At 43.3% G+C, this 15,926-nt stretch overlaps 1 protein-coding gene across 5 annotated transcripts in view; it reads right to left on the reverse strand.

The window, feature by feature from the left end:
- The window catches only part of TPK1 (thiamin pyrophosphokinase 1), a 240,503-nt gene that overhangs the window by 54,472 nt on the left and 170,105 nt on the right, over window positions 1-15,926 (reverse strand). For all 5 annotated transcript variants that reach the window (XM_037515134.2, XM_037515150.1, XM_037515142.2 and 2 more), the window contains one exon: window positions 14,417-14,528. In XM_037515134.2, coding sequence (XP_037371031.1) covers window positions 14,417-14,528 — 112 coding nt within the window. The remainder of the gene's footprint in view (window positions 1-14,416; window positions 14,529-15,926) is intronic.

Genomic DNA, 15,926 nt, shown 5'->3' on the forward strand with positions numbered 1-15,926 from the left:
TTACAGCTTGAGTGCTCCAGGTGTATTTAGTTCCTGAAGTATCTAAATCACCCATTAGGAAATCCAATTTCCTATTTATAAGATTCAGAAGTGATTTTCCCACTGTTTAATTTTTTCTTAATTAAGGACATTGGTCTATAGTCAGAGACAAATATTTGGTATTATACTTACTATTGGTTCCGTGACAGTCAATATTTTAGAATGTCACCAGCATTAGAGCCATAGTCACTTAAGATGGCCACTCTTGGATCCTCTTGGGATGGACATTTTAAGTACTCATAAAAGTCATCGCCATAATAATATCCACTATTTATTACACTCCAGACCAAGAACTATATATCCATATGCTATCTCATTTAATTGTTTTGAAAGTCCTACAGCATATTGATTCTTTTCTATATCATTGCTTTCAATTATAGAGATGATAAAATGTCACTGCAGAGCACTAAAAGCAAATATTAAAGTAAGAACAGATATGTAAACCCATCTTCCAAGTTCTGCACTGACTCATCAATGTCTAAGGCATGTGATTGTGTTTTAGAGGGTACTGGAATTAGGACCCACTTCCTCCCCTCAAGAAATTTACAATCTAGTATGCATTCCTGTGTTCACTGCAGCCCCATTTACAATAGTTGAGCTGTGGAAACAAGTGTCCAAGGACAGAGAAATGGATCAGAATAATGATCCACTTACACACACACACACACACACACACTGTGAAATACTCAGCTATAAAAAAAAAAGGATGAGCTCTTACTATTTGCAGTAACATGGATGGAACTGAGGGGATTATGCTAAGTGAAATAAAGCAGAAGGAGAAAGACAAATGATTTCACTCATACTTGGAATATAGAGAAACAAGGCAAAAGAACGACAAAACTAAACAAACCATTGACATCTGAGGCAACAGGACGGGACAGGCGGGGTGGAGGAGAGGGGGCTCTGCTGGTGAGCACAGTGTCGAGATGTGAAACTATTATCCCTTAAAATAAATACAAAGATGTAAACCAATTTTACCTCAATATACACAATTGAGGTGGAGGAGAAATTTACAATTTAGCTGGGAAAGGGAGAGAACACGACTGTACAAATATTCCGAGCCCAGACCACGTGTGTCGCAGACACTCGGAGTGCGGTGACGTTTCAGAGAGATGAAAGGTCACGTCTGGCTGGGGCGTGAAGGCCACCTTCTGGAGCAGCTGCTGCTCTGAGGAAGTCTTGGTCAGGTGGGGGTCAGAAAAGGGAAGCTTGCTTTTCAGAACATCAGGGGATGGTCCATTCTAGGGCGCCGGCCTACAAATAAGCACTGATCAGACTGCTAACGGGAAAGACGGCCTCACTCGGCCACGACAATCACTTCAGACTCGTCTCTGGCTTCCCTGGCACTGCCCCTCCCTGGCCCTGGCCGTGGCTAAACCACTGTGTCATGGCATCTCAACCTCCTGCTTGAGTGAGGACTCCGTTGTCCGGAGAACGAACCCCAGGCTAACCTTTCACTCTTTTAAAAACAAAAATCAATTGTATTGATTCACCATTCGTTTATGAAACTATATAATTTCCAGGTGAGATATAGAGCTTCACACCTTGATATGGGATCATGCTTCGCTCACCTGCCACCAAGAGTCACGACCTGCCACCAATGATGTAGTCAGAACACGAGGCCTACAAGGCCAAGGGGTGGGCTCGCTTTTTCTTTCTTGATTTCAATTTAGCACTTGCCACCTACGCCGTCCCATCACTGAGTTACACTCAAGAAGTGCTGCTCCGTGCTCCACGCGGAAGCTCTCCGAGGGGCCAGCACCAGACAGGCGGCGGCCCTGTGCTCGTGAGGCGTAACCGCTGGCGTGAGGAAGGGGGATGCTGCTGATTTACGAAAATGATAGACGGCCGCAATGAGGAGACAGCGTGAGGAGCCAGACAATGTTTTATGGGAGGGGAGGACGTGGTGTTCATTTAGATGTGATTCTTAGAAACCTTCTCCACGAAGAAGTTGCCTGAAAACGAAGACAGAAATGACACCAGTGGGAGACGCCCTGGAGACACGAGCAGTGGTCCAGGCAGGGAAGCGCGAGCACAAAGAGCTTAAGGCAGGAGCCACGGGCAGTGACGCGGATCCAGGAGTGTGGGAAGCGGGACCAGTGTCCGGACAGGCGCAGGCGGCCTGGTCCTGGACAGGAGAGGAAGAAGACGGTTTCCCCGTGACTTGAAATGTGTGCTCTGGGGACTGTGAAGAATGGGCACATGATCGGGTGGGTGTGGCGACCCCTGCAGATTCCAGGGGACACAAGAAGATGGTCAGGACTTTATCCTGGTAGCGGAAAGCGGGTGAGAGAAGAACAAGCCGAAGGGTTTGCGCTGAGCAACTGTGTCCATGCTGGCTCCCTGACACGGGGCAAACAGGAGCAAAACCCAAGTGTTTCTCACACTCATGTGCGCTTAGGTGGGGCTCTTAGACGCGCACTCAACAGGCTTACCCGACGACACTGCGCAGTCATCTGAGGTGCAGGGATTAGGTCTCGACACAACAGCTGAAGTGTCCGTAGCCCCAGCAGCCGATGGCTCAGGGAAGAGCGCAGAGAGGCCAGGCCCGAGAAGCAGGGGCCTCTGGATGGCCTTAAAGTTGTCATAAGATCATTTATGGTCAGCGGGTACACAGGAGGGGACGCATGGATTTTCTTCATGAGGAAAGACTCGGGCAAAATAAGCCTGCCGACCTCCAGGTTGCACACCTGGCTTAGCTCTGCTGCGACTGCTGACTGACACGGCCGAGCCGCACCCCCGCCTTTCCCTGCTGAATTTTCAGGTTGTCGCAACTTTAATGTTGTGGGTGCACTGCTCTCAACTATTCTACTCCCTGTACCTTCTTTATTAAAAATCTGTCCACGGGTGAAGTCCATCAGAAAACACAGCTAACTATAAACTTCAACTACGGAGACTAAGCAACACAGCGCGTGTCCCCCCTGAATAATGCGCACGGGACCCCCCAGGCCGCCGGATGCGCTGACACTCCGTGGCCCCACTCAACCCACCGGTTCCTCTCAAGCAAGTGCGTGGAGCTGCCAGTGAGAGAGAGAGAGGAGAGACGGAACTAACCTGCTCTAATGAATTTTTAAAAATCAATCACAATCGTTAGCACTTACACTTAGAGATCGGTTGCGGGTGATTTGCAGAGTGACGGTGCCGCACAGGCACCTGGGATCTGTGTCCTGACCAGAGGACGGGAAGCAAACCTAAGGGGTCCCTAAAGATATTAAGTGGGTGACCAGATACAGAGAAACTGGCACAAACATAAATCCACCTCCTCAGGGACATGCTGCCGGAGGACTGTCCTGTCCGAGGAGAATAGCGCAAGCAGGATTTTTCTTTCCTTTGGTTTTGCAAGACAAGTTTTGTAAGTTTCATGAATAAAAGCACACTTCTGACAACCAATTTATTATGATCATTCTTACCCTCAAATTACTGTTTAATACCATTTCAATATCGATAAAAGGGAATCTAAAAATGAAGTGCTTTCGACCTGCCTCACGCTGTAACGAAATGGGTCCGAGAAGGGCACGGAGGGAGACAGCAAGTTCATTTCAATCTCCAAATCCCCCAATTACAAGACTTCTACACAGTTATTCCTCCACTGTCCACTCACCCACATGGGCCCCTCTATACACAAACACACACACACACTCCAAAAACCTTTTGTTATAGGCGTGTTCCAGATGGCATCACTTTAAACCACATTAACTTGTGGCAGTGTTTACAACTATTTTCACCCTTAAAACTCAACTTATCCTTCATTTTTCTAATTGTTTTAAGGTTTATGATCAAGAACTCCCACTTTAATATTTTTTACCATAACGCAAAGGGCATACTGTTGCCATACGGAATTCTCCTAAGTGAAAGGGGCGTGCTAATTTTAAAAGGATGATCCTAACAGCATAGACCAGGCAAGGCACTACTCTGGACACCCAAGAGACACAGGTAATGAGCACTGAATCTTTGAGGCGCGTATGTTCTAAAAAAGGAATAAGAAATCTGTACAAAGAATAACCCCAGTAGGTAAAATTCTGCATGACACATTTTAAGAATCCAAAGGAAAGAGAAAGCATGTCTAGTCAGAGAAAGCATGTGTAAGCCCAGTCTTAAACGGTCCATAGGTAAGGGTTTAGCAGGAGAAGGGGGAGGAGGTAATGTGGAGGGGCTGCATCTTCTGGGGCTACTGGAGACGGGGGTCATGTTTCATAGAGTAAAGGGCAGTCTATAGACCTCATATTTCATGGGCATTCAGGAGGACAGAACAATGATATGTTCTTAACTATATAGGTAAAGTGTAAATTGCCACGGACACATTGCAAATAATTTTTAAAATGGTTAAAATTAAGAGTTGGTTATCACTTAGAGCTGGTAAAAATCAACCACAAATTCTTTTTGAGCTCATAATTTTTCCTAAACACACTGTGCATGGCACACTTACATCCATGCACACACAGAAGAAAAACCAGATTCATGGGTAGATAGCGGAGATGAGTTGTTAATCTGCAATTAAAGGTAGTGCAGAAAACTGATGCGTGAAAAGGCTGATATGATTCCCCCAAGAGAAATCTTGCCACTAAATGAGAAGACAAGGTGTGAAGTTGGCTCTGGGCTGCTGGGGGACCTCAGGCTGGGAATGACTCAGTGCAGTACCGACTACGGCCAGAGCTCTACACCACCTCAGCATCAACGGGGAAGAGCAGGAACAGCTCACCCCAGCCTCACTGTGAACTCGGGAAGAGTGAGACCTTCAGCAGGTTACCAAGTGGGGCGAGGAAGGGCTTTCTCCACAGCCACCGGACGAGAGCGCCGGCTCTTCAAAACATTCAGCCCTGGCGCTTACGATCTGGACTCATCCAGTTCTCTGGCTTCAGAAGCCACAGCTGTCAAGCTGGAGGAAACCGCCCCACATCACCTACCGATGCCCGGGTAGAGATGAGGAACCCGCAGGGAGTCCCTGGACCCAGAATTCATTTGTTCCAGAGTCAGCATGGACCTACTGTCATTTTTCTTCCAAGTGATTAACTGAGCAAAATAACTGTATAATTTTTTTCTGCTACATTTCAAGGGAAACTCATACAAATTATACAGAAAGAAGGTTAAGTTATGCGTTGTACAAAAACCTCCAGAGACCATTTCATCAAGGAGTCTAACATGTTGATTTGTTCCCCTCCTTGGCTGTTCATCATCTCAAAGCCAGAGGAGTTGCACCCTCTGTTGCTAGTTCTTTTCCATTCCTTTCTCTGGAAGATGAAGAAACTGCCTTCTAATTTATACCTTGCGTTTCCCTAGAATGATAGGTGGGGAAAAGAGCAAATATTTCCTCAAACTATTTGTGGGGACCACATGAGTCCTTTTATGCCATTCTCCCACGTTCCTCTGTACCTGCTGATGCCCGTTTCTTTTAAGCAAGCCCATGTCCTCCCAGCATTTTCAGCTTCATCACAATCTGGCCTCCAAGTAGTCTGGAGACCCAGTGTGGCGACTGCAGAGAGTCCTGAACGACGGCGCCCACAACACGCCAGTCTGCCTCCCAGCTCTCCCCTTCTTGTCCTCAGGCCTGTACACTCGGAGCTCTGCTATAAGCATGTCTTCCTTTCTGGCTAAGTATCTTTTTCTTGAACCCTTACCACACCTTGAGAGCTGCGATGCATGACAACATTTGCTTTATAATCCTCTAGAAATGGGTTGTCCCTTTGAGCACGAGTCATACAGGCCGCACCTCCATGTGGGTTCTTGCTTGTGGAGATTCCTGGCTTTCAGGGTGAGCAAGAATGTCAGAGGTCAGCGAACAACATGATTTCAACTGCTAGGGTTGACTTCTTCCACCCTTGCCTTTGGTCCTGCCCAACTGCAGGGGAAACTCCACTTTCATTTAGAAAAAGGATTTTGTGATAGGTTATTTCACTGTATCTAAAACATTTAAAGACAGGTACATAAATGACCGCTGGTGAATCCATTCTATGTGCACAGAAGCCTAAGTTAGGAAATATAAACTTGGGAAATTCATTTTACATTCCCTGGCTCCACTTGCTCATTTATAACCTGGGGATGGTAACCATTACTCTGCGAGACAAAAGGGTTGGTGTTATACCCGACGAAGAATGAGTGTAGAGAAAAGACAGGCGGGACTGTGCACGTGGACTGTGAACGAGCTACTCACAGTAGCTGTGAACGAGCTACTCACGAGCTACTGGAAACACAAAGTATGGTGACTTGGACCTAGTGGAAAATTACCCCCAGTAAGCTGATCCCATAGTCAAAGTTTATCCACCTGCACCCCTGATTCTTCCTCTACAATTCATGCAATCACCAGAAGTTACTGCTTTCTTGTCTCAATAGCTTAGCTCAATGCTTGAATGCACAGAGCTCACATCTGAATCAGCACAAAAATGAAACCTGGAGGAGGGGAAATAGAAAGGGGCTCCTGAGCGTTCCCAGAAGTCATTCTCATCAGTTAACCTGCCCACATAAATACTAGGAAATCAACTCATTTAAACAACTTGGGAGGCAAACCTGAGTTATGACAGTGTTTGTGCACACAGGTCAATGAGAAACTGGCCTGCTCACAAATTCCCATTTGTCATATTCCCTGCAAATGCACGTTAATTGTTGTCATATTTAAATGCCTAGAATCAACCATAACAAATGTGTGTGGTCAGGTTGTGGGAGGTTTTCTAAAAACAAAAGAGGATGATTATGGCACATAGTACATTATTGTTGGTTTCTTGTGCTCTAAGCAGAATCACAAAAAAGGAAGGACTTTAAAAGTAAAGAAAAATTCATGTCTTCTGGTTCAAATCCTAGAACATAGTAAAACTGGAACTAAGTTAATGAAATAATATATTGCGTATCAGTTTTATAGTTGACTATAACCGTAGGTCATTAGTCTTCAATGTCTGAAAATGCAGTATCTGCTTACAAATAAAATATTTGAAAAGCCTTCAGAAGAACAAATATTAGAAATAATCTTGTTCCTCTCTTGTATTTTTTCTCTCCAGAGAAAGTGTGTCTACGGTTTTATCAACATCGCTTCCCCAATTCTGCCTTCTTTATAAAAGCTGAATTCTAAGGTTTCCCGTGATTGTCAAGTTGTGCCAATGATACAGCAATGCTAATACTCGCAATTTATCAAAAGTGGCAGTTTCATGGTCTGCAACCTCAGATTGGTCAAATCCAGGTGCATAACAAGAAAACTCAAACTTGTACCAATGACAGCACAAGGAGACAAACATGGCGGAGGTGCTGGGGGAGTGTATGTGGAAGAGGCGGAGTGAGTGTGACCAGCCTACGCAGTCTGATGGTGTACAGCTGCGTTTGTACATTAATGACACCTGACTGATTTTCAAAGACCTTTAGAATCCTGAGACTCTGTGGTATATGTGGGAAAAAAGTAAGGTCAGGTCAAACATTCTGCCTTTCGCTTTTTAAACTTCTTTATCAGACATCCGATGACTGCCTGCTATTGGCAAAATGTACCAGTTTCTCATGTAAGTACAGTCTCAAAGGCCAAAAAAGAAAAGACACATAAAAGGATAGAGAAAAGAAGAATGTCTAATAAGAGACGGCTTTGGCCCTATGGGCGATGGGGACGCTCTCAGCTCCAGAGTGCAAGCTCCTTTCCCCGCCCCCCCACCTTTAATGTCCCCACAGAGCAAAGCACCCTGACTAGACCCGTGGAGGACAGAAGCCGGAATAACTCACATCTGCAACTTTCATTCCCCTTGTGGAGCCCAGATAAATCAGGTTCACACAACCCGTTTGGTCTCGCACTCTTACCACAAGGTATCTGAGGCCAAGATGAATGATAACATTGAAATTCAGTTTCTCAACAAAGTCAGTCTACTTGTTAATTTTCAAAATAGCCATAAAGATCCAATTATGTAATAATTGTATTCAATAAGGTTCATTTCAGAAAATCATTTCACTCATTGATTACAGACCATAGTAGGCTAAATAATACCCACCCCCCAAATATGCACCTTGTAATCGCTGGAATCTGTGCAATAAGTGACTTTCACGGTGGGAGGGATTGTTCAAGTGTGATTACATTAAAAATTGTGAGACTGGATGGTCCTAGCATAGTCACAAATTCCTTAAAATAAGGAGGCAGGGCCTCCCTGGTGGCACAAGGGTTTAAGATGCAACCTATGAAGCTATCCGTGGCTGCTGCAGCACGAGTTCGATCCCCAGCCAGGGAGCTACCCACATGGCACAGCAGACCTCTCCTGACTTACCCACTGCTTCCCTCAGCAGTGTATTTCACTAGATCTGCCTGTTCTGCTCCCCACTCTGTCTCTGGTGAATCCTCTCACTCCTTGCAACTCTGGCCTGTACCCCAGCTCTTAAATGCATAAATAAATAAATCTTTTTTTTAAAAAAGAGGGAGGAAGAAATGTCCTAGTCAGAGACAGAGACAGGGTGGGGGCAGGGAGAGAACTGTGATGCTAGGTCTCAAAGATGGAGGGAGGAATCACAGAGCTCAGAAACGTGACCAGCCCCAGGAGCCAGAAATGGCGGGAAATGACTGGAGCCTTCGAGAGGAGGGTGCGCAGCAGAGTACCCTGATTTTAGGCCCGTGCATGTTTCTAACTGGGTTCTGTGGATGTCTTGTTTAAGGCCACTAGCTTGTGGTAGTATGTTACGGCGATTTGAAACTGATACTCTTGAAAACTTCTATAATGACAAGTTTCAAAATTTAACTTCAAACATCACACATTTAAGCATCTCAATCTCGCCAAATATTTAAGTCTATTACCAAACATCAAACTGTCTACACTGTTGGTGAAGGAGACATGGAGGGAGAGCTCTAGTGGGGGGTCCTAACCCCTGAGTTCCAGGCCAGTTCAGGCACCAGAAAGCTGTGGAGTTTGTGGAGTTACTTTATAGTTTTAGTCATTTCATTTGATAACCACTGAATTGATCACCACAACCAAAAATATTGTGATACTACGATTTTGATACACGATGCTATAATTACTCTAGAATCTACACTGGAGAAACATGATAGAGAATGTATTAAAAAATCAAGATGTCATATTGATAATTAAAATTCCCTTTCTTATATCCATTAATAATAATGTTCTATTTCCACAATGTAGTCCAAAAAATATCACTCAATGAAGCCTAGAGCAATGAACTCCATACAGTTACACTTTCACATTTTTACCAAATATTTAAAAATATTCAATATTCTACAATAGAAACACAAGGTTTCTTGAAAAATTCTGTGAAAATCCTTCTTAGTAATTATCACCCTAAATGATATAAACATAATAAATGTAATCTCGTAGGTACATGTGTGATGAAAAATAAATATTTCATTCACTCTTGCATCCACATTTAAATTTACATAAATTTGTGAGAGAACTTTTTTACTGCTAAGGATTGAAGAGAGTCTTAGTTAAAAGTTATTGGTAGAGGAAAATCAATATTGGAATTTATAGTGATTATTTTCCATTTATAAGTAAAAATGGCCAATGAAAACATTAACGACCTCACTAAATTATAACAGAAAGCATGTCACTGAACACAGGGGGTGGTTGCCCCCATCCTTGGCTGGGGTTAGGACTTGGAAAGAGCACACAGACGACTGGCTGTGGTTTTCGTAGACATGAAACTTCTTCCCCAGGGGGATGTGCTTCCCTAATGTGACCACTCTGTCTCCTTGGAAGGAGCAGCTAGTCGCTGTCATTCATTCACTTATTTACTGACTAGTACAAGCTGCCCCACAGGTCTCATGCTCCCTTTCCTCCCTCTGCTCTGTCAACACGCACACAGATAAAGAGGAACAAGGTACCAGGCGCCCCTTGTCTCTGATCAGAGCACACTGCAGGTGTCTCCCCCTCACAGGGGTCCTCTGTGCTGTGTCCCCCAATCTGCACCCTGCCTGCCCGATGTGGCCTGCTGCCGTGAGACTTCATTTGTGTTTTGCTCTGGCTGCCTTGACCGACTTCAGGCTCTTGGTGTCGGGCTTACAACTAGATGTCAGTATTGCCCTAGACTGAAACCAGTCAAAGGCAACATGAGAAATAACCTACCAAGCAATGTATCTTGGGAAAAGGGATGCCAACATTCTCAACAAAACAGGAAGAAACTGAACCCAGCGATAAATAAAAAGAATTGCACATTGTAACCCAGTGGTGTCCATGCCAGGAATGCAGGTTTGGGCTAACATTTAAAGTTCAATTCAGATAATATCAATAGGATTGAAAATAACAAAAACTAAAATCCCATGATCTTGTCAATAGACAGAAATAGAGGAAAATTCAATATCCTTTTATGATAAAAACACTCAACAAGCCAGGAATGGGAAAAAATTTCTGCAACGTGATAAAGGGCACCTATGAAAAACCAACAACTGACATCCTTGGTGGAAGACAGGGTAGAAAACGTCAGCTAACATCTTCCTTGGGGAAGACCGAGGCAAAAAAAAGTTCTTATTATCACTTTTGATCTCCAAAGCATGTTTTTCATGTACAAATTTCAAGGGTATCTTTAATTCAATTCAAAGTGGGTCACTGATTATCAAAGAATTAAGATACAAAAGATACTTTCTTTGAATCAGACGAGAAATACTGATGGCACAGTTTGAGTGTGCTTCCCTTTATAGAGCTGGACTAGAAAAGCATCAATTAAAATAAAAGACATCTAAAATTATGAGATATTTCACACATTAGTGACAACAACTCACAGAAGGGCCTAACGTAAGCAAGTACAGCTGCTGTTGAACCGGGAGAGCCAACGAGAACGGCTTTATGAGTCATAATGGAATGAAAGAGCATTTTCCCCTGAGCCTGTGTTATTAGCAAGTGTAGTGTGTAGATGTGTGGAATGTTCTCTTGTTAGGCTGGCACTTGAAAACCCTCCCAGAGAGCTCCTGCAGGAAACCTTGGTACCTAGATACACTTATCACAAATTATTTTCCATGGAGATGAAAAATCTTTTCAAACTGTTTTTTTTTTTTTTCAATTTTTTCTTTCAGAACTCTCGCTTGGGTTGAGAGACTTGAGTGTCTTTCAGTCATTGCTATGAAATTGTTTCTTTTTTGTCATTTATTTATACCCTTCTTTGAAAAATTACAGAAGAAGGAACAATGGATACGTAATTTCAAACTCAATTTGAGTATTATAAATAGAGGCTTGGACAAATGGAGGGCAATTGCATTTAATATTTTTCTCAGGAAAAAGTGCAGAGGAATTAAAAATCCTGTCCATCAGAATTTTCATTTTTCTTCCAAATTTCTTTGCATTTCCTACCATCATCTCCTTTCCTTCCCTGCCAACAGTTTTCTTCTCTTTCTCTTGAACTCATGTTAGTGATTTAAAAAAAAAAAATCAACTTATTTTATTGGAAAGTCTTTCATTCATTAACTGGAAACAGGGAAAAAGAGCATTGAAGATCTGAATTCAAATTTTCAGTGCGCTTATCCTCTGTGATGTCAACTTGGACATATCACTAATTATAGCATCGAACTACTATTTCCTTATCTGAACTATGGGAATAATTCAACCTGTCACAGACCTACTGTAAGATTTAAAGCACTTTTATTTTCTTCTACCTATCTGACTCATTTGATTAGAATAATCTTAGAATTTCATAAGCATAATGCCAATTATTTATTTCTTTTCCAACCGAAGTGACATCCATTTATAATACTATGTAGCTTTTAGGTGTTTGGTGTTTTAAAATAAACACCTTTATACACTTAGGTTCATAACCAAAAGTCTAGTTTAATATAAAATGGGAACACCACATGAATGTTAATATTATAATTGTGATTATTTTTCCCATCCTTATTGAAAAGTCAAAAATATCACATATCAATATCAAGTTCATTGACATTTATTGCAGAGTCTACCATTCTCGAGAGAAACTGTGTCCCCTATGTAAGGACTCTGCCCACAGTGCGCCAAGACTTTTAGAACACAACACTAAGAAAACCGATGCCCACGCCCTTGACAGACACCTCACTGAACACGACCGTCACATGCCCAGCAAGCGTGTGAAAGAGCTTCCGTAGTATATGATGCCAAGAAAATGCAAATTAAAACCACCCGGAGCCGGCACTACACACCTGTCAGAGAGGACAACACCTGAAGCTCTGAACACGCCAATGCTGGGGACAAAGTGGAGCCTCAGGAACCACTCCCTGCTGGGGGGGACACAAAATGGTACAGCCCCTTGGAGACAGTTCTGGAATTTCTTACAAAACTAAACATACTGTTATCGTAAGATCCAACAATCACACTAGTGAGCATGTCCCCAAAATAATTAAAAACTTATATTCACAAAAAAAGGTGCAGGCAGGTATCAGCAACATATTCGCCAGCTGACAAAATTTGGACTCAATCAAGATGCCCCTTGGGATGAAGAACTGGAATATGCGGGGAGGCATTGCACTGATTTCGGGGTTCTGCCACTGAGAACAGCAGGGGAAGAAATCTACCCTCTCCCCTTCAAGTCAATATGGTGTCATTTCACACTTATTTCTGTTTTTACAACTTTTAAAATGAGGCAATGTCACCTATTATTCATACTTTTACTGCCCCGTTAGAATAGTTCCCTGTTAATCAGCACTTTTACCTCAGGCCACTGACGACACACCGAGTGTCTCCAGTACTGTGCACACTCGGTGAAGGTGCTGTTTACTTATTTTCATAAATTGTACAGAAAAAAAAATTATCACAAAAGTCAAAGCAAACTGTAAGTATCCAAACAAGCTGTTAGTGTCGAGCACTTTGGCAGGATCAGAGCATGGCGACAGCAGAGAGATTAAAAATAACCTCTCATGCCAGAGGGGCCCTCCCGGAGCAAACTTTATTATTTGAAAGTAGACTTTGTGGTTCCTGATTGGTGGATGTGCCACAGAGCCCCTGAGAACACATCTAAGCAGACATCTCTTCCATCCCCCCAGTCTGAAGAAGCGACTCCCGAATCGCACGCCTCCTTTTGCTTTGCTCAGTGCCCCTCCTGTCCTGGGGTCAGCCCCGAGAAAGGAGGCCGCTGCCAACTTGGGAAGCAGTGTCCATCCCAATCTACAGACTGGTCTGCGGAAAGAACAGGGACTCTAAAGGAAGACAACTGTCTCAGGTCGCAGTGTTTTCCTAAAAGCTTCGCCCAGGAGCTGGCATCAGCTTCAGTTAAGCAGCTTCAAAGCCTGTCACCTAATTCTGTGCCCTGGAAGCTTCTGTTCTCAAGGTCCTTTCAAATTCTGACATGCTCTCCAGGTAATGGCTTCAAAATAGTTTAGCTTTTCCTAAACGTTTTGGCAGTGGCTCCTACAAAGATCTTTTAAAATATTGTTTTATGTTCAAATTATTTATTTCTTGCAATATTTCTTTCCTTGTGGGAACTGCAAACTCCTGTGTATGAAAGGGTGATGTGGCTCTTTATTTTGCTTTTAACAACCTGAGAGGTGCAGGTAACTTTGGAGATAATCCCCAAGAGTCAAAGATCTCTGGCTGCGGAGATCTCTTTGGAGATCATCCTTGAAGAATGGCTGCTCTTCAAGGGCCAGAGCTGATTCATGTCACAGGTCTTGTGGCTTCTTTTGGAATCAGCACTGATTTCCTGAAGGGGTCCACCTTGTTTTCTGTTCTTTTTAAACCAGACATTTTTGCATAACTCAGACCTATACAGTTAATAAGCACCGGAAAATATTTTGAAATTTAGTAAGAGCAGCAAATCTTAAAAAAGTCTCAAAGGTCTGACTATGAAAATAACTTGCTGCTCGAATTGGGACAGCTACCTCTTTGGGAAAATAAAGTAGGTCTCAAGTATACAAAATCACGAAGAGGGCAGGACAAGGAGCTCTTACTGTGAGACCAACACTACGATCCATGCAAGAAAACTGGACTTCATCAAAATTAATACATTTGGTTAATTACATTTCAGAAAATGAAAAGCCAAAGGCTGAGAAAATATCTGCAAACCACCTATCTGACAAAAGGACGTGTATCTAGAATATATAAAGGAATTTTATGATTCAACATAAAAGGAGAAATTAAAATATGGACAAATGATCTGAACACATTTTTCCAAAGAAAATGTACAAATGGCCCATAAGCAAATGAATAGATACTCAACATCATTAATCATTAGGAAAATGCAAATAACTAGCACAAGGACAGGCTGCTTGGTACCCAGGGGGATGTGGTAATGAAGCACAAAGATAACAGGAGTGCAGGAGAGGATGTGGAGACATAGAAGCCCCTTACCTTGCTGGGGGCGTGTCGGACGGCACAGCTGCTTTGGAAAACAGCCTGTAGCTCCTGGAAGGGGCCGGCACAGAGCCACGGAGGCCCGGACATTTCACTCGTGGGCATATACCAAAGAGAAATTTTTTTTAAAAAGTAAAAGGGAAAACAGCCCTCACGTGGGCCTTACTTACTGAGGTTCCACTTGAGGCCCGTCGTGGTCACCTGGTGACAAGGCTGTCCAACAGGAATAAGGCCGCACCAGTCACCTTCCAAGCCAGTGTTCACGTTCAGCGTGTGCTCGCCCTGAAGCCGAGAAAGAGCGATGGTTCAGAAGGGGAGGGAAGGCATGAGCATGGAAGACCGGTCACCTCCGCCATTGTGTGCACTTCAGGGGGTCACACACTTCATCCGACCAATGACAAGATGTGGTATGTGCTGAAAACTCCCAGGAGCTTCCACCTGATTTAATCCTTACTGCAATCCCACAAGCCAGCTTATTGTTAGTTATTACTTTAACGTTTGAGCAAAGAAAAGCTTGTCGAGAATCTGTGTGTCTATAACCACACAGAAGACCAGGGTGGGATCAGAATTCCTGTCTATGCCTGGGATCCTGAACCCAGCTCCTAAGTTTCAGAATTCATTGTCCATCAGACCAGAGGTTAGCTTGGTTCCCCTCTCACAGAAATGCTAGGGAGAAACACTCCCACCAGGAGTGACAGAGCATCTGGCTCCAGGAACCAGCACACCTCCTCCACGCTGATCAGGAAACTAATGTCTTTTGCCATGTTTTCAATTTTCCTGTTTAGAAGAAGGTTAAAGTGAAATGAATGCTCGCCCAAGGCTACAGGGTCTGCTTTCAAATACAGTACTGGGAAGCTCCTCCTCTTCACAAAGTCATGATTCTCCATTTCTACTGTATTTGTTATCCTTAGGGTGTATGATCTTTTATAGAAAGCTACCTCAAGCCTTTGTGGGGAAATACCAAGGCTTGCATACACTTGATGTATTTTTCATAATTCATACAATTCTGAAGCAATATGTTCCAAAGGACGTGCTTTCATTTATTTTATATTTACTAGATGACATATTATCCAACGAAGGAATCTAGCTCCCCTATTACTTTCACTCCAACTCCGCCATCTGTGTTGTATGCTGAGAGCTTCAGAGAACTTACTTTGCTACATGCAAGGTGAGTAGGTTCCCTTTGTCTTAAGTCAAAGGCTCCCTTTTATTAGGGAAATAATTCTCCAGATTATCTGTGACCCCTTGAAAGTGAATAGAAATTCATTCAGATCTTCACTACATCTGCAATTCATACATAGATTTCTACCTCAATATTCAGTGAGATAGCATGCATTCAATTAAAAGGGCTTAAATAGATTCAAACCCAAAAAGATGTTTCAAGGAAACACAAAGTTCATCAAAACTTGGCATCTCCCACTGGAATTGCGGTGCAGCACCCACGCATCCTGCGATAGCACAGATGGGCTCAGGGTGCAATGAGAACACGAGCCGGTAAGGAAACAGAACCAGGGGAACCACAGAACCCATCTGTGCAAACTATGATCAATGCAAAGCAGTAAGACACTCTTTCTAGATCTTTTAACCAGAAACTTGTTCTCCCACAATCTTCACTAGCTCAAATTCCTAAAAAGCAAGCATCTATTTCCTTCTAATGGAGTTACTCTTGATTATCTCCAT

This window comes from Talpa occidentalis, unplaced genomic scaffold (genome assembly GCF_014898055.3).
Source record: "Talpa occidentalis isolate TD23 unplaced genomic scaffold, MPIMG_talOcc4v2.1, whole genome shotgun sequence".
NCBI lineage: Eukaryota > Metazoa > Chordata > Mammalia > Eulipotyphla > Talpidae > Talpa > Talpa occidentalis.